Genomic DNA, 24,216 nt, shown 5'->3' on the forward strand with positions numbered 1-24,216 from the left:
TTTAAATGGCCAAATCCACACTTAATGTATCTGAAGATTTCATCCAGGGTTAACATAGTACTCTGCATTTCAAGACATTTTAAAATTAGCAACTTAAACAGAAGTCCCCAGAGGCTGTGGCCTTGTCTTGTTGATGCCACTAGTTTGGTTACACAGCTAATTCCATCAGAGGCATTGAACCAAGTGTTAGTGTGTGTGAAGAGAGTCTATGAGTCAATTGCCAGCAAGGAATTCTTCCTGCCATAGGAAGGCAAATGATCTCAACTTCTTGAGTGCATACAGTGCAGATTTCTAGTTGAATAATTCCTGACAATAGTGTCCTCTGAAACATAATGCCTGGCCAGGAGCCAGTGATTATGCCACCATACAAATCACTGTGCCTCTGATGCCAGGACGCCTCTGTGCATGGTAACAACAAGAGTTCTCGGTCCTGGTGTTCCACAAGATGTTGTATTGGCTCTTTTATTCTTTATCAGGCCCTAGAATTAAAGATTTTATTTAGATGGCTTTCAGGAAATAAGTGGTGGTGGAGGAAGAGGAAAAGAGAAGAGAGGAGATTTTAGGGTAGTTTGAGAAATAGCTTCGCTGTTATGCGATTCCCATCAGGACAAAGTCAGCCTATGTTTTGAAACCTAGTTTCATTAATTGTTTAATAGATATTTTCACTTTAAATCTCTTGTTTAATTATAGAACTAAAACAGCTTGGTTCAAACTGTTAACTAATGATCCATGTATCATTTTAGTAATTGCTAGCTTCTTTCAGAAATGCATTAATTTTGTAAGAATTATAGACTTTAAAATGTGAAAGCATAGAGGTTTTTTAAGATTAATAAATTAGAACATTTATAATTTGTTTCAAATGTTATTTTACTGGAACATATTATAAGCCTAAAATTAGTAGAACATTCCTAAGGTATTATAATACTCTATTTTAATTTACACTTACTTGTCTTTTTTTAGGATTAAAAGTAGATAGATCATGCTGTAGTTGTCATTGATGATGTAAATGAAATTTAAGGTATGCAGTGTTCTCTTCAAAAGGAATTATGCACCACTTAAAATATTTAGCCAAATTTCACATCCAACTATGAGATTGTGTGCTGTTTTTAAATACCTGGAAATAACTTCTAGGTTCTAGAAATAACTCTTCAAGGCATTTTCACATGAAATAAGTAGATCTAAGCATCTTATTTGATAGGGATAGTAATTATTCAAGATGAAGAAACACACAGAACCCTAAATATTACTCATAAAAAGTAATATATAACAACACTAAAAGAAATGTGTTTCCCATTGAAACTATAGTTGCCAATGTTTTTTCTTTTTGGTTGGTTTTCACTGAGTAAAACATTTTATTTTCCTATTAGCTGGGTATAGGCATTCGCCAATTATGAAAACTCTGAGTCTCTTTTAAATATGGCTAGCAATTCAAAAAGAAAAGAAAAAGATAATTGAAAGATTTCTTGTGGTTTGAAAATGCCTTCCAAATATTCATTAAACATTTAAGTGAGTAAATTTGTAGAATATGTTTCTGACATTGGCACTGGTTCTGTGGTATTTCTCTGATCAGATGGAAGTGCTGTGTGTTATGCAGAGTGCATTCAGTTCATTCATGCATAAACAATATCATTTTCATAAATTAAAACCTCCCCTGCAGAAGGAACATCTGTGCCTGCCTTTGAATAAAAGATGGTGGCATGTGAGTTACTCCTTGACTGACTGAAAGAATCTTTATGTTCAGAATGAAGTTATACAGGCAGGATGGGGAACAAAAATCAAACCTTCATTCCTACCTAACAAAAAAAGTCCACAGTTAGACTTCCCTGCTCTCTGTTTTAAAGGCTGGAATTCTGCAACTGTCATCCTCTTATTATTTCTTCTGTTCGTTACAGCAAGTTTTTAGTTTGCATGAAGATGTCTAATTTTAATTACAGGTGAAATTGAGCTGCTGAATAGATCACATCAGATCTGGATGTTCATTTCATGGTCTCCTAGGCTGGAAGGATGGCAGTGTTCAGATATCATATCAGTATATGTCTCTTAAAGTAAGAACAGTGAAAGCAATCTTGAATATAGGAAGCAACAGCTTGATTCCAAAATAGCAACTCTGTTTCACTTGGAATGAGATTATTGCATTTTGGAGAAAGTTGGGACTAAGTTAAAATCATTTCTGTCATGTGATGAAGGCTGATGGAAAACATGCTAAAATGATATATTTTAAATTGCACTCAAACATTTCTTTAATGCTGAAATATTCCTTACTGCTACTGTCACAGCTTGACATAGCTTCATTGGCAATGTTATTAGTATGGCTAATTGTTCCCATCCATTAGATTACTCACATTTTTCTGGAGCAGCTTGCTAAATGAGGTCAGCTTTCTGGAACCCCTAAATCACCAACGAGAAGGAGATTAAAGGAACAAGCTTGAGAAGAGAGGTAGTCATCCAAAGTGGCATCCGAGTCAGAGGAAGAACAATGGAGTTACTAATGACAGTAATCAGAGCACCACGGTAAAGCCAGGACACAAGTGCCAAAATGTTATTCCCTAGGAGTTGTTCCTGTCAGTCAATACAACCAGACAGAGAGAAGTGCCAACTTTTTTAGTGGACTAAACAATGGACAGAATCGTCTAAGTTTTTCCAGTGAGTTCTGTTTATGAGACAACAGAATAGTGCTCCAAAAGGGTGAGGAAACAATTATACCTTCCTAAAACATATCACAGTAAGAATAGAATGCTCATGAGTACTAGTAGTTCGTTACTTTTTTTCCCAGAAAAATTATTGAAATCATCACAAGATGTTTATATAAAAATGATAAAATGTCACTTCTTGGATTCTTTAAATCATTTCTCCCTGGTATATTCTAAAGGTATACCTTGTTCTCTTTGGGATAGTACTAGTTTGCAATAGAGAATATTTTGGTTCAGGAAAATGTGCAGGTAACAAAGTATGAAGAAAATGGTAAAGTTTTAAAATATGTTTTAAAATATGTAAACAAACTAAGATAGGATACTTGTTTGTGTTTTGCTTGTTAATAATTAACTAAACCTCCCTTTAAATAATAGAAGAAAACCCATACCATGATCATTTAAAGGAATGAAAACCAAAAAGCTAATAAGTGAAGACATTTAAAACAAACAAACAGACCCACAAACACAACTGTCTCTCCACAACCCCTCCCCCACCCCAGCGTCATATTCCGAGTAATGAAATAGCAGGTAGGTCCTTTCGTTATCTACAAAGAGCTGGGGACTTCTTATGCAAGATAAACAGGCTAGAAAGTTTATGCTAAAGTCAAATTGTTTCTTTTATTTTATCCTACAAATACAATCCAGTATTTTTTTTTTTTAACTCAGCAAATAAAGCAACTATTCTGGTTAGGAATTATTTATACTTAAAAAAATCACTTTAAGAAGAAATGCAACAATTGCTCAGATTTTCAATACTATTTTATTGCAACTGGATGAGTGTTTTCTAAATTGTGCATTACACCATATTATACAGAATTACAAACAAGATTACAGTACAGATCGATTCCAGTGGTACCAGTATCACATCTCAAACAGCACTTATTCTGGACCGCATTTTGCATGCAATAGCTATTGTTCTAATTATGAATTAAATGGCCTGAATTTATTTAAGCTACTGTACTAATTGACTACAATAGGTATAAGTCCCAACATTAACAACCTGATTAGATTTCGGCTGAGATTCATTACATGAATATATGACAAACCACCATTTGTGTGACTATGTATAAAATCATGCATTTATAGTTTCTGGAAACATCAATAGCTTCAGATTCTTTGTAAAATCATGGAATGCAAAGGAGTAAAAGACTAAAACGAAACAGTGCAAATTGTATGTGATAGTCAAGCAGCTTTTGATTTAAAGAAGGGTATGTTGGCATTTGTTTATAATATGTATATACAAGCTTGTGCAAGTAATGTATTGAATTGATATGTTTTGATAGGGAATACATCTCTTGTTTTTATTCATTCTCTTCAGAGTTATGGATCTGGTTATTATTTTAAGGAAGGAAAAGACTTTAAAGTGAAATGAATTGCTCAAATTGTGCAATTTTTTTTCAACAATTAGAGAGGAAAGAAGTGCTAAGGCAACACAATAACTTTCTAAGCACTTTTCTGCTGGTTTAAATTAGTTAAATTATTTTGTATAAATTAGATATAATTCTACTTTTCTGATATGTATAAAAATTGATGAAGCTGCATGGTTTTAAAATAGGAAATCCACATTATAAAAAGTCATTAAAAATTCTGTACAAAATCACAACAAAATAATTCAGCATGGGAAAGGTAACAAGTAGTAAAATGCTGGTTGAAAAATATATATTTATATATATTTTAATTGGCCCATTACTAGTTTAAAAATTGCATAGATCCTAATTATTGCTTGTGATTTTGTTATCCCGATCAGATAATTAACATGATCTGAATACAGCTACACCAAATTTGTGGTGTATTTTTTTAACTTTACTGTACTATTTTAAAATAGAAGAGCTATAGAAAATAATACATAAGGTGAACAGGAATTTCGATCCCCTGTTTCTTCCAAAGGCAGTAACGACAATAAATACATATATCACTTGAAGCTTGGAGTATTTGCACTTTGCAGCAGTAGTACCCAAAGGGCTGCCTTTTGTAAACACGACAGTCACTGTAAGCACAGTGGATTCGTTTCCCAGGAATGGTGAAACTGACGTGCCTCTAATCGTGAAAGATGGCATTGAGCTGGGCACTCATGACTCGCTCATGATGTGAATGGCTATCGAAGGACATAACATTGTCTATGGGGATCTCACAGCGAGGGGCGGCGGCGCCCGAGAAGATTGATCCGTGGCTTTGGGCCCCTGCCAGGGTCGCTGCAGGGTAGTGCATGGTAAAGGCATAATTTTTCTCAAACTCGGCGGACGGTTCGTGTTTGAAAGAGAAGTTGCCATTGATGCTGAGCGGCGGGCTGAGGGGTCCGTCAAAGGAAGGGCTGGTACAATCAGTCAGGGGACTCTCAAAGAAGGGCTCTAGCGCGGCGCTGTAGGCGTGCGGCGGCGGCTTGACGTGGAAGACGTGGGAGCTGTCCATGGTGCTGTAGGGAGGGCTGGGCAGCCCCGGGGACTGGTAGGAGTAGGGGTGAACAGGGAAAGAAGCGCTGGCCGTCGGCAGGTGCGGAGGCATGTCCTGGTTCTGCTCAGGCAGAAAAGTCCGAGGATTGAGCTGCAGGCAGCCGGCAACCAGGTTGGTGGTGGGCTGAGATAAGCCCTTGCAGAGCGTCTGTACGAAGGAGACCAGGTCAGGGCTTTTGCCGGAACGCAAGATCTCCGACAGAGCCCAGATGTAGTTCTTGGCCAAGCGCAGTGTCTCGATTTTGGATAGCTTCTGCGTCTTGGAGTAGCAGGGCACCACCTTGCGCAGGTTGTCCAGCGCAGCGTTCAGCCCGTGCATGCGGTTCCGCTCCCGGGCATTGGCCTTCATGCGTCTCAGCTTAAAACGCTCCAGGCGAGCCTTGGTCATCTTCTTCTTTTTGGGGCCGCGTCTCTTAGGCTTTTGATCATCGTCCTCCTCTTCCTCTTCTTCCTCCTCTTCCAGGTCCTCGTCTTCCTCCTCCTCCTCTCCCCCGTTCCTCAGTGAGTCCTCTTCTGCGTTCATGGCTTCGAGGTCGTCCTCCTTTTTGTCTGTCTCGTGCTCCTCGTCCTGAGAACTGAGACACTCGTCTGTCCAGCTTGGAGGACCCTGGGGCTGAGGCTCCCCCATCAGCCCACTCTCGCTGTACGATTTGGTCATGTTTCGGGTTCCTACTTTCAACAGGGGAGAGGGGGAAACAGAAAGAAAAGGAGAAAAACGCTATATTCAAAAACTACATATGCCTTCACTTCCCACTCACTAACCCTGTAGAAATGTATGTGAAGAGAATTACCAGCTCATTACGAAATGGATGCCCCTGAGGAAAAGTTAAGTGCAGTGTTTTATAATGGCTTGTGGGTGCCCCGCTGGTACGTAGGAGACAGGACAGGGCTGGGAGTGGGAGAGAGAGTGAATATGCGATTATGCCTATAAGGTACACTCCTGTGTGTATGTTTCCTTGTGTGTTTATGGTGATTACCCGGCAGGATAATGAGTGTGAAAAAAAAGTGTACATTTCGGCGACTTCGTGTTTAACTGTATGAGTTCGAAGTCACAACTCCGCAGAAATGATGAGTTTGAAAACCCATTTCTGTTCCCATCTCTGTCCTGGCTTCTCGGTACTTTAGCGATTAAAGTTTAGGAGCCATTACGTAATTTACTAAGGCTAGCAGTGGTTTCTAAGAAGATTATACAAACTGGAGACTGAAAAGCAAATGCATGGCGGAGGGAAAGTAGTTTCCACCAAATTATTTCCACTATCAACGAAACATTTGGTAACAAAAGTGAGCAGGGGTCTTCCATCTCACCCTCGTCTTTCTTTTCTCGCCTCCCACCCTGCTGGCCCTCTGCTGAATTTCCACCTTGTATAAAAGCGCTAGCTACAGGGCCAGGGCTGGGGGCATGGCGCAGAACGCTCTTCCACGCGCCGGGGATCAGGTGCGGAAGGCTCCTCTCTAATAAACAGTCCATTGAAAGGGCTGCCCGCTCTTTATTGTGGCTTTTCAAAGTTCGCCTCAAACCTCCTTTTAAAAGATTGAGTAATTATAATGGTCAGCGATTGGCAATGGCGAAGTTGCCGCTTCTAATAAGGAAAATAAAAAGCCTTTAGTGAGACAACTGAATTTCTGGCTCTTGCAATAGCTGTTGGGGACTTGGCCGACTCTGGAGCAGTAACAGGTAGCAGGAGTCGGTCCCTCTCCCTTTCTCCACATTTCCCTCCCTCTCAACTAAACTAACTCTCAACTCAATTTATTTTCCAAGGTGTTCAAAGTCTCGATGTCCTTTTCATTCACTGAAAAAATCACTTGGCACTCCCAATGTTTATAAAATACATGTACACAGAATAAATCTTGATAACACGGACTTTTTTCCCCCCTTACTGAAAGGAGTGGAAAAGTGAAGTAGTTATTTGCTTTAAGAACTTTGAAATCATCACTAGCAAATAATCACAGAATTACTGTGCACTATATTTTTAAAAATCCGAAGGGGCTCCTACAATCCCCCCCCAAAAAAGACAAAAAAAGCAAAACATTTTTTTTTCAATTAGAAAATCTGCAGTGGGTATTTCCGTGATACAACTCAAATTATGTGCGTTATTTGCCTGCAGTTATGGAGGGGAATGCTTGTCTCAACACACACACACGCGCTCACAAACGCACACATACAGAATATGTAGATACATCTTCAATTGGTCCTTTTATTGCCAGTAAAAATGAAAGGATTTTAATTACCTGTAGTTGTTAGCAGGTCCTGAGCAGTGATGGTCTCATAACCCTGGGGCCTCTGGACGCTGTGCCTTCTGCGTGGGGCGAATTCCTCGTGTCCCGGCCGCGCGGGCGCTCAGGTTATATAGCCGAGTTGGTGATGCTGAGCGCGGGCGGGGCTGGGAGCGGAGCCGCGAGCAGGTTCATGCGCCCCGCGCCTGCGCACGCGTCCCGGTTTTGCGCTCCCTTCCGCCCTCCTCCTCGCCGCCCGCCGTCAGCCCTGATCCTCTCCCACCCTCCTCCGACTCCAGCTCCCCTCTCCCCCACCCCTACTCCCGCCCCATCTTCTTCCTCCCCGGCATGCGCCATATGGTCCTCCCAGTCCAGCCAAGAGCCAGGAACCACGTGACCTGCCCATTTGTATGCCGCGGAGCGCTCCATTCCGGCCCCTTTGTGGCCAGAAGAAAGTGGCCCATCTGTCGCCAGTTAGAGACTCCGCGGACCTGTTTTTACCCGCAGGAGAGATTAACCCTTTCAGGCGGCAGAAGGGAGAAGGGGCGCCGGGGGGAGGGGAGAAGAAGGAAGCGGTTTGAGAGAAGGGAGCGGGAAAGCTAACATTGGGGCTGTAAGTAGGGCGGAGGTGAAAGAGGCAGTAGCCGGGACTCAGGAGGGCAGTGAAGCGTCCTGACTCCTTTAGATTCCTCACCGAGGTACTAGCTTCCTGGACACTCCCTGCCTTCTTTGAGATTTCCATCTCTTGGTTTCTCCTCCTTGGTAGACGCTTTGCTCATTGCCGCCAAAGGGTGGCTTCTCCCAAGCTCCATCAGACCCTTAAGCAAACATATAAAAAATGGCTTCATATGTAAACGCAGCTGTGAGACTAGTCCTCAGACCTCCTTAACTGGATAGCCCAAGTTCAGCCCCAACAGTATAGAAAAATTCATCCCTGTCACTCTACTTCACCATACACGCAACTCGGTGCGTCCTAATCCTCAGCTACCCTTGTCCCTGGAGACCCTTCAGCATGTCTGTACCCCTCTAGCCAGTGGTCCTTGTCCTCAGAGCACGCTAGTCCAAGGCTTCATTGGCTTCCGGAGTTCTCTTGCATGAAAGCTGGAGGACTTCTCTGACGTTTGGATTCTGCCTTTTAACCAAGGCCACTGGGTTGATGTAAACGGTGCCCTCACCCAGACACCCTGGTTCCCTGCCACAGGCTGCCTTGCCCTCCTTAGTCCCCACTCTAGGGCCTGTAAATAGGAACCTGGTTGAGACAAGCCTTCTTAAAGGGAAGGTGAAAGGGGGCTGTGCTAAAGGGATCTTTTTCACTCCTCTTTCTAGAAAGGCCATTAGTACAACTCTGGGAAGGAACGATGGCCAGAACTCCAGACCTCAAAGATTCTGACTTGATGTGACCTCCACTTTGCAGGTCAAGGAAAAATCACAGAGCTGCTTAATTCTGAAGGACACATATTTGTGTTTAAATGGCGATTCTTTATTCACTCGTTTCCACCAAGGCATGTTCCAGAATGATACGTATTTTTAAAAGTTGACTCTGTTCCTTCCCTGTCCACTCTTTGTCCACCAGATTCGCCTCTAATCCTGTTAACCTCTCATCCCCTCCCAGACCCGTGTCCCATTACAATGAATGTGTTGCTTATATAAAGGCAATTGCTCCAAAAGCCCCTTGAGTTTGCAAACAGTGTCATGGTTGAGCGGCTGAAGCTGGTTGCATCTAGGAAGCAGAAAGTGGATGCGCTGGAGAGAAAGAGGGTCCTAACGCTATCGCTGGTGTCTAGAAGGCGGCAGGTGTGTGACTTGACCCGTTGCCAAAGGGTGGGGTGAATCGTGCTGAGTTTCCAGAGCAGAACTCTATGGAGTTTTGGGTTCTGAGTTCACTCGTTGGCATATAAAGATCACAGAGGAGGATCCAAAAATTCACCCAGGAACCTAGTCTCCGTATTTACCCCTGTACATTCTGTATCTTAAGTGATGGGTTAAAACTCGAGGGGCATCGGAGTAACAGCCTGCAGAGGCCGATCCCAGGACACGAGACAGGATTGGACCAAGTGCTGCCACTCTCCCGGGCAGCTGCTCCGACGGCCTAGCCCATCATGCCTACAGGGATATGGAATTTGTGCTCTGGCTCCCATTTCTCAGAGGAGATGTTGGGGGCGAGATGGAAGAAGGCTCCAGCTGCCTCGAAGGCCCACAGGGGACCTAGGGGATCCCCCCCAACCCCGGGAAGTGGGAACTTCCCCAGTTTGCGATATCCTGTGGAATACATGAGCCAGATGTTCCTGGGCGGGGAAGGAAAGGAGATGTGGGTGTTTCGCCAGCAGAGACTCTAATCCGCAAATTGCGGGAATTATTAGACTCGTTCCTTCTCTTTCCTGATAAATTCATCCCTAACCCCACTGACCATCGTTGGTCCAGGCCTGAGGACTTGTACAAAGAAAAGGCCACTCCACGTTGTTCCAGAGACCTGGCGAGGTTCGGTCTCACCGTGGCTCTCAGTGAACCTCCCAGCCCTCAGCGCTCGGGTGCTGATCTTTCGGCCGAGATTGCCCGCAGGACGCCCGGGAGGCTGTAGCCCGGTTGCCGTTCCCGAAAGGGAGGAGTCCAGATTAGGCCTGGATTGAGGTGGTATTTTTGTTGTTGAGAGGGGAAGAGCACAAGAAATTGAGGACAGTGGTGGCCGCAACGCTGGGAGAGGAGGGACCGCCGGCGTGGCGGGGCTCAGTACCGAGGACGGTCGCCGCGGCCCCGCCCCGCTTCCTTATTTTTTTCTCCCTCTGTGAACTTTGTTTCGACGGTTGCACACTTCCCCCTCCCGATTCCCTAAATTCTCTCCGTCTCCCTCTGCCCCCGCTCGCAGCCCGTTAGCGGTACACCCTCTCCAGCTCCGGTCCCCTCTGGGCGCTGCAGGCTGCTGAGAGGCACGCGAACAGCACGCGCGGGCAACAAAAGCCGCTTTCATGACTCACTGCCCTCGAGCAATGCCCCAAATCTGTCGCCCCCCGGGTCCCCGCTCCGAGCGCGCCGCGCGGGCCGGGCGGTCCCGGCCGTTACAGCGGCTGCCAGAGCGCGGGCGGGAAGCGGGGCGGGAGGAGGCAAGTGGCCGGGGGTGGGGAGAGGGAAGTGTGGCCTGGGAGGGGAGAATTGGGGGCGGGGGGGGGCGAGGAGGCGTGTGGCACCGCGTGTGGGGGAAGGGAACAGGGGGATGGAGGCGTGTGGCCGAGACTTAGAGGGTGGGAAGCGTGTAGCTGGCGGGGGAGGCGGGTGGTGAGACGCATTCACTGGGCTAAGATAAAGAGCTGGGGCCGGGCCGGCGTCCCCGGCGGTGACCTGTTTCTCGGGGAAACAGATGCTCGCTCTTGCAAAGGGAGGTTTGTGTTCAATGAAAGAATTGAGTATGGCCAGGGCGGCCCCACCGACCGACCTCGAGTGGCGCCCGCATCCTCCCCGCCGCTCCCAGGAGAGGGGTGTCCCGGCCTGGGCACGATCGAGGGGCGGAGGTGGTTGAGAGTTTGGAAGGCGAGAGCGAGACCGTCGGGCGTTCGCTCCGTATAAGGAGTGAGAGTTGTAGGTCTCTCACAGGCTCAGAAGCCCTTGGGAGGCCAGAGGGGGAGGTTGCGGGTTCTGCCCAGATCGCGGGCTCCGCGCGGGGTTTACGCCTTCGCCTCTAGGGAGGCCACTGGGCGCCAGGATCCTGGCCAGAGGCTGGAGCTGCCCGGGCTCGACAGGCAGGCGGCGAGGGAGAGCCAGGAGCAAGAGAGAAGCTATTAAAATGCTTCGCCGTCGCCCCGAGCGCAAAACCCGTCCTGCCCAAATCTCCTGGGCTTGCGGCATAATCTTAATTAAGATAATTGATTCATATTGCACCTGCGAGAACGAAAAAAAAATTGATTCCACCCCCCAACCCCACAAATCGCTTAGAGCTATTGGATGGAGCACTGACGCGCCTGTGATTTGGGGAGTGATTTAGTACCGGGCTTCCCCAACTCGGCCTGCCTGGGCTCTTTTATTTATTATTTACGCCCTCTTAGTCCCTGTGGAGCCTGGGTGGCTCCCCTCATGGCGCCTGCAGACCTCGAGGGACTTTATCTTTGATTTCTGCTCATAAGTGAAGGGCTTTCCTTAAACCATCCAGCCAGCACTCATATCAACACCGTAAAAAAATCAACGCAGCTCCGAGCATTGACACGAGCGGGTCACTGATGCGATTGCCCAAAGCCTCGTACGTCAGATGGGCTATGTGTGAAACTGTGTTAGTGTGCTTATGTGTGCAAATGTGTGTAAATCTGAGTGTGAGTGAACGAGAGAGATTTGTGAGAATGGGAGTGTGCATATTAATGTATGAGCGTCTGTGAGTGTGTGTATGTGAATGTGTCATGCCCTGTGTCAGTGAGTATGGATGTGTGCGTAATTTATGTGAGTGTAAGAGTGTGGGGTGTGACTGCATTAGTGTGTGTTCGTGGGGACCCCTGTTATGAGGTGAGGAGAGTAAACAGAGGGCTCACACCTGTTTCACTCCAATTGAGAAACAGCATGCGGTCTAAAGAGGACCGCGCGCGTGGTCACTGACAAGCGCCTGGTGTTTGCCAACCTTTGCCTTAACAGAGAGTAACAAGCCACCAAAAATCCCGGGTAGCTAGTGCAGCTGCATGTGTGGAAAGCAGAGACACACCGACGGCGCCCGAGCTGCTCCTGAACAATGGCTGCTGCAGTGAGTTGGGGGAGGAGGACGGGCAAGTTCCTAAAGGCTGGAGAAGCCTGCCAAGCCAGATTTCGAGCCCCAGGCAGCTTGTAAGAGAAATGGTTTCCTCAAGGTATCAGCACCGTGGACAATTCCCTTTTCATTGGCCCAGGAATTTGCAGTAGGAAGGTTCAGCAAAAAAACGACTCCCCTTCCAGAGGCTTTCCCCTTTTACTGTTCGCCTTCTTTCGCAAAACCTTTGACTACCAAATCCCGAACTTTTCATTAAAGAGCCCTGTTAATCTTCATTTAATTAGCCACCTTCTTTTCAGAATAAGTTTCCTGGAAAACTAGATATCCAGGTTTAGCCGTGGGGGAAAGCTTACACCGACTGTAGTTTGAGCTAGCAAGTCTGAAACAAAGAAATCATATATTGAATAACTTTCAGAAAGATAGTCATTGTTCTAATATTTACACTTATTTGCCACACAACATCAAAACCAAAATGAACTTAGTTGTTGTCCACAGAAATAATAAAATACCTAAAAATGATTTTGCTTTTGTTTTATGGAGCATACATTTTATTGGTAATATAAATCTTTTTCCATCACCATCACCCTATCAATTCTCCAGTTGTTTCATATTATAAACAATTTCTGTTAAATTAATGGGGAAATAAACCGACCGAAGTTAAATGACACTATTTGCTCAGATTTGGTGGGCCATGCAATTATCTAAATCATACCAGATTTAGAATATTGCATCCTAATACACATGACATCCAAAATATACTGAAAGAAGTCCTGTAGAGATATAACTCTGAAAAGAGCAAGTACCTTTGGTAATTTAATTATCTTAGAAATACATGCCATAGACCTCCCCCAGTTACTGATGTAATTTTCAAACATTATTATTAGCAATCAGAATCCTTATTAAACATTATTCAGACTTTAAAACGGAAAATATAATTATTTTTGATTCAAGAATCTATCCCTAGACGCTCACCTTTTCTAAATAAAATGTTTTCTTTCCTCTTTAACAAAAACATTTTCACATGAATTAAATATTGATAATCTGACCTTTTATGCCTTTAACTAATCAAAGGGGGAAAATTCCAAATGTAGATCTCAGAGTTTGGCCCTGGTGGGTCTTTCCGCTTGAGTAGGCACTGAGATTAAAGGAGTTGAACTTCCTCTTTCACTGCTCTCTCCTTGCACTAATTGCTTATGCAAAAAATGCAGATTTGTATTAATTAGTAACTCTACTGATTAGTTCTGTGGTATTTTCACATAATAAATCATGCTGCAGACATGAATTTTGGCACATCACCCAGTTGAGGCTCAGGCTGCAACACAGATTTCATATTAAAATAAAATCTCAAACTAAATCTACCTTTCAGATGCAGGTACTATGAGCAGCCACCTGCTGGGAGCACCTGCCATGCGAAGTTACTTTCACTCAGTGACAAGCCACTTTGGGGGCCTGAACAGGACAATCTGATTATGAGGTTAGGCTCTAATAATAAATAAACAAATAAATCGTTAAACACATACATATACACCTAAATGACACAAATGTGCTTAAGCTCTAGACATTTTGCAGACAATGATGTTAGAGGGGATCTACTTACAATGGGATTTGATTTTTATAAAAATACCTTCCCAGATTATGGATAAACACCTCAGTCTAATTTCCCCCTGTAAGGCCTTTGCTCCTATGTGAGATAGTCTGAGACTTTCATCTCTCATCCTCATTGACTTATCTTCTCCCTAGGCAGGCAAGTTAGTTCTGGAAGAAAAAGAGGGACCAGAAAAGCATCGGGGGAGGGGTATGAATGCCAAGAGCCATCTCGAAGGGACTTGGACACCCCTGCGATTCTAGCATATGGTAAGAAGCTGTGAGGTCAGGCACCCACAGTTGCCTGATGTGAGACAAATTCTCCACTCCCTGTTGGTAACTATATGAGCTTCTACACAACTTCTTTTCTTTTCCTTGAAAACTGTTTAATTTGATGAAGCAGATTACAGTCAATATTGCCAATGTCATAAATTAGACCCAGGTGTCTTCTGTGCTCCCCACAAACCCTTCACATGCCCTTTTTTTCCTTGCCACTGGTGACACCTTTCCAAGTGCCCTTGGTGCTCTCACCACTTTTATGCTCTTTTCTGGTCCATGCCTACTGTTGAAAAATACCCATAAGTTCACGCTTCTTAAGAAGTTGAAAGAAAGAGAAAGATACTTAATCCGATGCTCCTACCTGGAGTGCTTGAAGGGTCACTGGACACAAAGAAAAAGGAATGAGTACTTAATGGTGACATTCAGAGATGAGTAAGGATAAGTGGGTTGTATTTTGGATGGAGGCTGGAGCACCGTGCTCTGCTGCAGCTGCACTATGCCAGTTGCAGTTTCTCTGCCTACCTTCTGGACTGGTCCTGAGACAGTAGATATGTGGCTTGGGGTGAGGAGGGTGTAGCCTCTGGGGAGGCTCTCTCTCTAACCATCATTCGCTGAACCTTTAAGATGCTTTGTTGATGAGAGGAAAAGGTCTGTATTTTGTGGTCTTTTTATCTATCTATTGCATCTTAAATGTGAAGAACTTTAAGGAGCTAAAAAAAAAATCAGGAGAGCACATATAATTTAAAGCAACTTCTATCAAGTAAAATATGCTTTTTTCTCTCCTTTGAATTCACTCATGAGTCCCACTTCATATGACTTGACACGGACAAGACTGATCATCTCTGATGGGAAAAAACCCTATATTTTTCATGTTGGTCCACAATACTGGGGTGTAGAGGCTATGCAGAGACCCAGGGCCCAGCATAAGGCTCTAAAGTTGTTTTAGTTTATTACTGGAGAGCCTGTCTCCTCATTCTCTTCCTTTCAGAAACTGCCTGCTTCACTGAATAATAAACATATCCATCAAATCTATATTGAGGGCCACTGGATGCCAGGCACTGTGCTGCTACGTACCAGATGTGCAGGGTTAAATAGAAACAGTCTCTGCTTTCTCAAAGCTTTTTATCTAGATTTTAATAAGATTCACTCACAAGTGAGTGTGCACCCATCTGATTTGATATTAGTGTAGGAAAGGAAAACAAAGTCCACCAGTCCATAATAGCTGAGGATAAAGGAACCTGGCAAAGACTGAAGTGGGAGGGCTCCCAAGGAAGTAGAGCCCTAAGGTGATGAGAAGGGTGTCACGCAGGGAAGGGGGCTGGCCTGGAGGAGAGTCCTCCTGGCAATGGGAAGAAAAGATGTAAAAGCCCTGAGGCAAAAGGAATGTGAGAAGTTTAAGAACCTGAAAAAGGTCCAGTGTGGCACTGAGAAGAAGAGGGATGATGGGAAAAGATGAGGTAGCAAAAAGGAAGACAGGACTCAGAACCTACTTCCCACTGAAGACCTTTGAGCTGTTGTGAAAAAGACTTGAGTAAGACTTGTATTTTTAGAAGATTGTTTTAACCACAATATAGAAATCTGATCACAGGATGGGCAAGTTGGATAAAGGGGGGGCTGTTGCAGTTTTCCTAATAGGAGAAGATGGTACTTGGACTTAGCTAGTTGCAGAGGAGATGAACAAAGTTAGAGAACATATCTGAAGATATTTAGAAAGATTGAACCCCTAGGCTAGCTTCACACACATTATCCAATGGTTATCAAAAAGACATGATTCTTTACAACCTTGGATGAATGTTACTGGTTTTCTCAGAAGTAACATACTGAATTTAAATCAACAAGGACTTGTTAGCCCATAACAGAACTACAATCTAAAAGCATTGCTTACTTTGCAAAGCAGATGCTAGAACAACAACAGCACACATTCACTGGGCACTTAGGACGTTCCAGCTGCACTGTGATAATTCTCATTTGACCGTTGTGGGGAGTTAGGCTTATGCAGGCGGTAATATGCCCAATGCCACCTGGCTACTTAGTGGCTGAACTGGGACTCCAACTCAGGTCTTCTGCCTTTTAGCTACTATGTTGTACCCCGCAAAGGACAGGACCAAAATTTATTTATAAATTATGTTTTGTAAAATCACACTTTAATTTTGTTTTAAAGAAATAGTTTTAAGCTCAGTGTTTAGTAGTTTGATTAATATAAAAATAACATTAATCAATACAGCTATAATATAATATAAATAAGAATAGGAGAATGGTAACCAATAAATTAGCCAGTTAAATCCATCCAAGTTTTGCAGTCAACTAATTTTATTGATGAGATGTGATCTGGTTGGAGGACAAGATAAGTTACTCTACATCATAGAAATACCCTTTCCCATAAAAAGTTTACTATTCAAGAAATGCACTAGAATGTGTTCTTTTTGAAGACTTCAAATTGTTTTGGCTCTGGACATATGTAGTTCAAAATAAGCAATCCTTATTTAGCATGACCCTACATTTAATAACTGAAGATTTTTGTTTTCATTTGGAAAAATTCTTATTTAATTATAACTCAGGTCTTATTCCTTGGCATATTCATTGCCTTATAAAGGAGGGTACTTTCATGTGAAGATGGGGAGAGGACAAAGGGGAAGGCTGGCATCTCTTATTAATATAATTAAATCAATCCCGATCTTCTTAACTTCTAAACAGGGGAAGATTCCAATAGTCAACAATACACGCATTTCAATTTGGCTAATAAACAAGCAGATGCATCAAATGTATAATTTAAAAGCAGAAAAATAAAATTTACTTTTTCTTCTCTGAAGAAAGTCATTTTCAGCTATATGGAAATCATGTTGTAAAAGCTGTCTATTTCAGAAAGTGCACTGGATGTGGTCTTCAGGGATATATTGTACACTAAATTACAGTATTTTTAAGCTCTACAAGCACATCTAGGCCCAATAACATCCTCCATGCACTAGCTTCTCCACATACATATGTGTATGTTTCATTTTGTAATATTTTTCCCATTTATCCCCTGATCTGGTGAGTAAAGCCTTGTCTTCCTTCAATTCATGCATAACTTTTCTAACTATTCTTAAGTATTTGAATAAAACGCTGATTTAGAAAAAGTTTTGCCTAATTATAGCACCTAGGCTGTGGGAAATTTTAATTTTTTTTACATTCATAATTTAACTGACAACTGATCTTATTTCTGTTTTCAATGTAATAAAAGTCTTTCATTGACAATAACCAGATATGCTACATGAATATTTTTCTGTTTGAAGATTATAAACCTATGTTTATAAGTATTTTTAAATGAGTTTTAACAATTGGATTTTGATAGTTGTGGCTGCTTTCTGGTTTTTTTTTTTTTTTTTTAATATGAGTATCTACAAACCACTGTGTATAATCAACGATCAATACTGGTACACAAGAGAGTCCTAGAAACTATTAATTTTAAAGCAATGTGATCTGAGCTATACCAGAGATCATGAAAAAAGAGGATCCCAATAAATTCAGCCCAGATCAGCAGAAGCGTTCAGCTGACCCACAGATACATGAGAAATAGTATGTTTGTTGCTTTACTCCACTAAACTGGGTTGGTTTGCCCCCAACACAATTTATGAAAAAAAGAAAAGCAATTTTCTCCAGGTTGCTTAGGGGTCTGGATGTTGTGATTAATCAAAAAATATCTGTTCAAGTGAGATATCAATATCCTATACTTACAAATGTCTCAAGAATTTTAAAACTGTAACTATACCTCCTAGTAAACATCAAACCAGTATTTATGTGTGAGGGATTATGCTCAATAATATAGAAAAGTTAGAAAAGTTATGTCATTTAATCCTCAAAACAGCTCTGTGAATAGGTATTATTAGTTTCATTATTACTGACATTCTGTAGATGAGGAAACAGAAAGGGAAGTAACTTTTTCAAAGTTACACATCTAGAAAGGGGCAGAGTCTTTTAGTTTTATTCAGATTACTTGATTACCAATGTAATTAAGAACGAAGAATATTTTGGGAGACATGGCTCACCATGCTCTGGGTGCACTTTCCTTTCAGCTTTAGGATCCTGTAAACTCTATACTCCTGGCCAGCCCTGTACAATCATAAGGCATACGTGCTGCAATTCTACCTGTAGCGGATACTATGGATTGCTTTACCAGCACCCAATTCATTCCCTTCTTGCAAGCTTTTCTAGAGTGGAAAGTCTGGAAAGCTACCACAAAGGAATAAATTTAAAATGTTTGCTATACACCGTAGACATGGTACACAGTCTGTTAATCAGATGCATTGGGCTTTTATTTAGAATCAAGTTACATGGGAAGTCAGGAGACAGGAGATTTATTTGGCTGGCACAAATTCTGGTGCAAGATACTGAAGCCAGCAGGTGTCATGGTAGCTTTCTGATCTGTCAACTTCCTGCCTCTAGAAAGGCAGTTGTCTTTTTAATAGCCTACTTCTGTGATACAGTTTTGGATCTCATACCTGGTATCTAAGGCTAGAGTGTGTTTCTTCAGGTATTTCTGGGAATTGTCTACACCCATCATGAAATCCATTTTCATGAAATCCATTTTTACAGACTCCAGACAGAGTTGATCGTACTATCTGTAATTAAGAACCCTTTCCTGTTTGGTAATTGGTACCAGAAGTGTTTGTGGCAACAGAACATGAAGAAAATGGAAGTATGTGATCAGTTGATTTTTTAAAAATATGATTGGGTTAAAGCTATTAAAGGAGGAGATGACAATAATCCATGGCACCCAGAAACACATTAGTTGACTGTACCCTATCACCTGTGGTTACACAGAATGAAGTGCCACGCTAAGCGGCTGCTGTCAAGGACCATCATGGGAGCACAAGACTGTAGGGATGCAGAGGTGAGCTGTCTGCCGTGAACTACACTGAGTGACTTCAAGAAAGGACATGGCTCACTCAAGACACAGTCAAGCAGCTCAGGAATTTCTGACTCCCCTAAAAGAGAAACTCCAGTCACTGGTAACTACAGGACTGATGCAGCCAGATATCAAACACAGGTTGCTGAGTTACAAGGCAGTGCCGTGGGGCTCAAAATGTGGTCCCTGGATCAGCTGCATCAGTAACGAGGAACTTGTTGGAAAAGGAACTTCTTGGGCCTCATTCTAGAACCATGAAAACAGGACATCCGGTGGTGGGGTCCAGAAATCTATGGCTTAAGAAGCCCTCCGTTCATTCTGATGTACGCTAACTTTGAGAACCACCAAAGGTTCCCACGCTTCCATCACAACCACCTGCAGATCTCCTTCATAAAGAAGCAAAAACAGAATTATAGGGGAAACATTTGGAAGAATTTAGATGGCTCCAAGCACTCTAAATACTCAAACTACACTGAGTTCCTACTTGTCTAACTTACATCCAGCTTATCCTCCCCCTGCCCTACCCAGTGAGGCTGGTCTGGGTTTGCATGAGGGTTTGCCTGAAGTACTCCACTGGCAACAAAATAGAAATTCTCCTTTTGCTTTACTCCTCTCACTTGTCACTGCCTTTGGCTGAGGCTGGTGTCAGACCCCAGGAGGGCTCAGGTGAGACAAGAGCAGTGCCACACTCAGGAGAAGCCTAGTAAATAATTGCAAGGCTTTGCTCATTATTTCCCTGAGTAAGAGGCAAATGCTTAGGAATAAATTCTGAACATACCAGTCCAGGGAGGATAAAATATTACTTTAGACTGGGCTGGATTTATGGATACTGTTGTAATTATTAGCAATCTTGAATTCAAATTGCTGCTGAAGCCCTTGGGGATAGTTCTCGTTTGCTCAGAGGTTAACTAAAATGTACATTTAAAGATGACCTAGATAGCATGAAGCTGAAGTACAAAAATTTCCTGATATGATACAGAAAAATTGATCTAATGTTTTACTCAGAAGAAGTTAGAGTGAATTCATTATGCACAACCTTCTCGGTCACCTCATGACCATGCCTAACTATGACTAACACGTGTGCATTGCTTTGGGACCAACAGCATCTTTTTAAAAAATCTCCTCTCCACACTGGGAAGGAAGGCAGAATGTTACTTTTGAACTGGGACCCCTGATAGTGTCTGTGATCATGGGTTTCTAGGGTGACAGGCCAGGGGACATCATATAAGAATCAGAGGCAAAGTGGTATTTTTATCATAATGTGCAGCAGAGCTAGAATGGCAATGGGGGATTTAAAAGAGAAACCTGTGGTGGTATCTTAACCTTTCATGGGATCCCAAGGAATGAATTAGGTCAAAATAATAATAATAACAACATATGAATGTAAAACCCAACAGAGGCCTACACAAGTCACAGTGATGTCATTATGGCCACTCGCCCAATTCCCAAACTTGAGTCTACCCTCAAACCCACAGTTCTTTGAATATAGAGGAAGCCAGCCAGCCTTGAAGAAAGGCCTTTTGATATCACAAGCACATCCCATAAATCTCTCTCTCAGCCTTCTTCAGAAGTATACTTGACAATTTACCAAGGTAACTGCATACTTGTAAAAGGAAAATATCTGGATCTTTTGGGGATTATTTGCCCCTGACTCTGAAGTAACACAGTCCAGGATGTCACTATTTTATATGTGGCAGAATAGGGATGTATGAAGGTGAGATGACAACTGGATTTGGGGGGCTAATTCTGCTACTGTGGTACCTCTGGGTCTGGGAACCTATACTGTGGCTGTTTCCACGTTTCCTGCATATAGAGATGACTGAACGTGTAGGTTGGCTCCCTAACTCCATTGCACAATAAAGGGCCCAGGAAAACACCTCGAGCTTCCTGTCCTGATCCAAAGTAACACTGCACACTGGGGGCATTGCAGAGGCTGGCCCAGCACCACAGGTCTGAAACGTGTAAGGTGATATGGCAGTGGCTACTAGCTGTCCCCCCGTGGCTGTGCTCCCCTTTTTTCTCAAAGAAGTAATGTCTCCACATTTTAACTAGGAAAAGAGCCACTTGGAAAAAAGTTTACATTTTCCTGCCATACATATTGTACCTACATATGGCAATCTGATTAAGTGTTCGCCAACGGGATGTGAGTGAGCAATTTCTGGATCGTGCCATTATAATGAAGTGGCATGTCCACCCCTTCTCTCTTTCCCTTTATGCCAGCTGGAATGCACACCAGGACACCATGTGAGTGACAGTGTCAGGACAAGACAGAAGGAGTTCGGTCAGTGATGGTGCCACCATGCCAGCTCTACTCTGCTTACATAGGGACTTCCATTTAGTGAGAAATTTTCATCTTGTTTATGCCTGTGTCATTCTGGATCTCCTTCCAGCAAATGAATCATATGCTAACAAATACAGGTAGTGATTCCTGTCATATCCTCATAAAAAAACAGCAGCAGCAGCAACAACAAAAGCTTTCTTTGGTTTGTGCAGATGGCAGCTGGGTCTTGGAGAATGTCAGTGGGTAACTGTGAATTTAAACAAGTAATGCTTTTAAGTGCAGGTGCTATTCCATACGAGCTCTTTACTTGAGTAAGTCAACATAACCCTAATACCTGGTATTCAGTTATTGTTCTGACAAGTGTTTTGATTTTTCTTTACTCCAATAAGCAGAGAGCACCAGAAGAAGCTTGCTTTGACATATTCTATTTCTGGTTTATGCAGTAATTTAGACTTCAAGGACTTTGATCATCTTGTCCTTCTGCAGAACATCATGCTGGTCCACTCCATCAATGGCATTATGTTGATAGAGGTTGAATGTAGGATGTGACAGACTCTAGATGCATTGAAGAGACTGATGCATGCCAGAGGCTGGGAAGTAAATTCAAGGAAAATTTAGGAGTCTGACACCTGAGTAAAGATTCTGGGGATCCAATGGAGTGGGGCACATGGAGATAATTCTTTCAAAGTAAAAGGTGATCTCCTTCACTTTGCACCACCTACTGCAAGACTATTATGCAGATTGTTCATCCCCAAATTATTGAATTGGATTAAATAAATTGAACTGAAGAGAAAGAGAAGGTAAATAAAGTCAGAATTCTTATCCATTTTTAATCAAATGGGTGGTTTTGGGTGGTTATAAACAGCTTGGACAAATGATTTGAGATATGTGGGAGACAATGCTCTGCATAGTTTAATGAAACTGTATACAGTGTAGGCTAAGAAAGCCATCAGTGACTTGCAGTATGAAGAAAATGTACCATTTGCACAGTTAAAAGGTAACTTTAACAAATGTAGGATATGGAAGTCAAAGATGTAAAGAGGAAACCTGCTTGGTGAAATGAAATGAGAAACTAGACAAGCAGGATAAAATGAGAAGAAATATTCATACACAAGGTTTTTTTTAAAAGAAGTGAAAGGACCCTCACACTTTGCCTGTGGGAAGATAAAATGGTATAGCCACTATAGAAATAGTCGGTATTTCTCAAAAGCTTAAGGTTACCATATGGCCCAGCAATTCTACTCCTAGGTATATCCTCAGCAAAACAGAAAACATATGTTCACACACAAACTTTTACACAAATGTTCATCACATTATTCATAATACCCCGAAGGCAGAAACAACTCCCATTTCCATCACCTGATGCATGGATAAATAAGTGTGGTGTGTTTACACAACAGAATATTACTCAGTCATAAAAAGTAATAAGGAGCGATTGATGCTACAACATGGAAAACCTTGAAGACACTGTGCTAAATGAAAGAAGTCAGATGCAAAAGGGTATATGCTCTGTAATTCCATTTATGTAAAATGTCCAGAAGAGGCAAATCCATATAGACAGAGAGTAGATTAGTAGTTTCCAGAGGTTGGAAAGAAGGGAGGATGAGAAGTGACTTCTAATGGGTACAGGGCTTCTTTTTGGGTGATGTGATTATTTAGCAATTAGATAGAGGTGATGGTTGCACAACCTGTGAATATACTAAAAACTACCTAATTGTATACTTCAAAATTGTGAATTTTATGGGATGAAAGTTTTGTCTCAATTTAAAGAAGTGGAAAATACAATTGCAGTATCTCATTTCCTGCCTCATGTGATAACACCTGCTTCTGGTTTTCCTACTATCTGTCACTTTGGCTGCTCTTTATAAGTTACTATGAAGGTTTCTCTTCCGCTGTTCCTTTAATCTTGGTTTTCCTCAGGGTTCTCTCCTAGGCTTTCTTCTGTTTTCTCCTTACATAATCTCTGTTGGGTAGTAAGGCAGTCATTGCTTTAAAGAGTTTTGATATGCACAAAATTCATTTACTGTAGTTTAGTTAAATAACCCAGTCCCCCAATAACATGTTTCAAATTTCAGTTACACAGTATGTTAACTGTGAGTAATTGCATAAAATATAAACTTCACGGCTAGCTCTACAGATCCCTACATAAATAACAGATGTGCATCATAATCAGTGACCAACCACGTCACTTCTTTCAAAGCCTGTTGGTGACTGGCCATTGCACATCAGTCACTCAGTTCATGCACAGACAGCAAAGCTGTAGCTGGGCTGCCTCCTTGTCTCTCAGTGATAAACCCGGGGGATGTTTTATAAAAATAAACAGTGGAAAAAATGAAAGCTCAGCAAAGAAATTAAAAATGATACTGCAGAAGTGAAATTGGATGTGATTAGGAGATCTGAAAATGGAGACAGCAGCATAAAGCTGGGATGAGACCGGGGCTGCATGAGGCCACTGAACGAAAGATACTGAAAAAGTCTGATAAATCAAAAACAAAGTAAAGGGTCTTCAATCCTGTTTGGTTTAAGTTGCCCTTGGAACAAGAAGCTGCTAAAGACAGAAACGGAGCATTTACTTCTACTTTGGATTGAAGACTACAATGGAAAAGAATCCAATCAGTTTAACTAGCATTCAGGTCAACATTAGAGCTAGGTGCCGCACCGAAAAAAACCATCATTACAAGAAGACTGAAGAAGAACCTTTTATCACCAGTAAAGGCTTGTTTCATTGTTTCATAAATTGGCATGGCTTTGCAGAATTCAAATCAAATGCAAAGGGAGTAACAAGAGAAACAGCTAGCTGTGGGAATGAGGGCACGGTCATTGTTCAAGAGGCTCTAGACATGCAGCCACAGCAACTTCAGAAAGGGAGCATATTCACATAAATGAGGAAAGTGGTTGTAACAGAAAGAATGATGTCCTAGGAGAAGTGACCCTGGGGGGGGGGACCTTCAAATTAAAGGAAGTTTAATTGAAAGCGCAAAAGATAAAATGCTGATAGCTGATCCAAACTTAGTAAGAAGTACGACGATTTGCCAAGGCATAGAAAAAAGATGCCCACTCTGCGTCTTAAGTTATGTGACAAGAAGGCAAAGGCTATTCAGACTCCTCTTGATAAG

At 42.5% G+C, this 24,216-nt stretch overlaps 1 protein-coding gene across 9 annotated transcripts in view; it reads right to left on the bottom strand.

Annotated features, from left to right (window-relative positions):
- Positions 1–3,431: 3,431 nt before the first annotated feature.
- Positions 3,432–24,216, bottom strand: part of NEUROD1 (neuronal differentiation 1) — a 174,455-nt gene continuing 153,670 nt past the window's right edge. For 7 of the 9 annotated variants that reach the window (XM_032479864.1, XM_032479870.1, XM_032479869.1 and 4 more), the window contains 2 exons: positions 7,370–8,172; positions 3,432–5,809 (listed from right to left, as the gene is read on the bottom strand). In XM_032479864.1, the coding sequence (XP_032335755.1) occupies positions 4,728–5,798 (1,071 nt within the window). In that variant the 5' untranslated portion in view covers positions 5,799–5,809; positions 7,370–8,172 and the 3' untranslated portion in view covers positions 3,432–4,727. Of the gene's footprint in view, positions 5,813–7,369; positions 8,173–24,216 lie in introns of all 9 variants that reach the window. The other 2 variants (XM_032479863.1, XM_032479867.1) reach the window with 2 other exon arrangements.

This window comes from Camelus ferus, chromosome 5 (assembly GCF_009834535.1).
Source record: "Camelus ferus isolate YT-003-E chromosome 5, BCGSAC_Cfer_1.0, whole genome shotgun sequence".
Taxonomy (NCBI): domain Eukaryota; kingdom Metazoa; phylum Chordata; class Mammalia; order Artiodactyla; family Camelidae; genus Camelus; species Camelus ferus.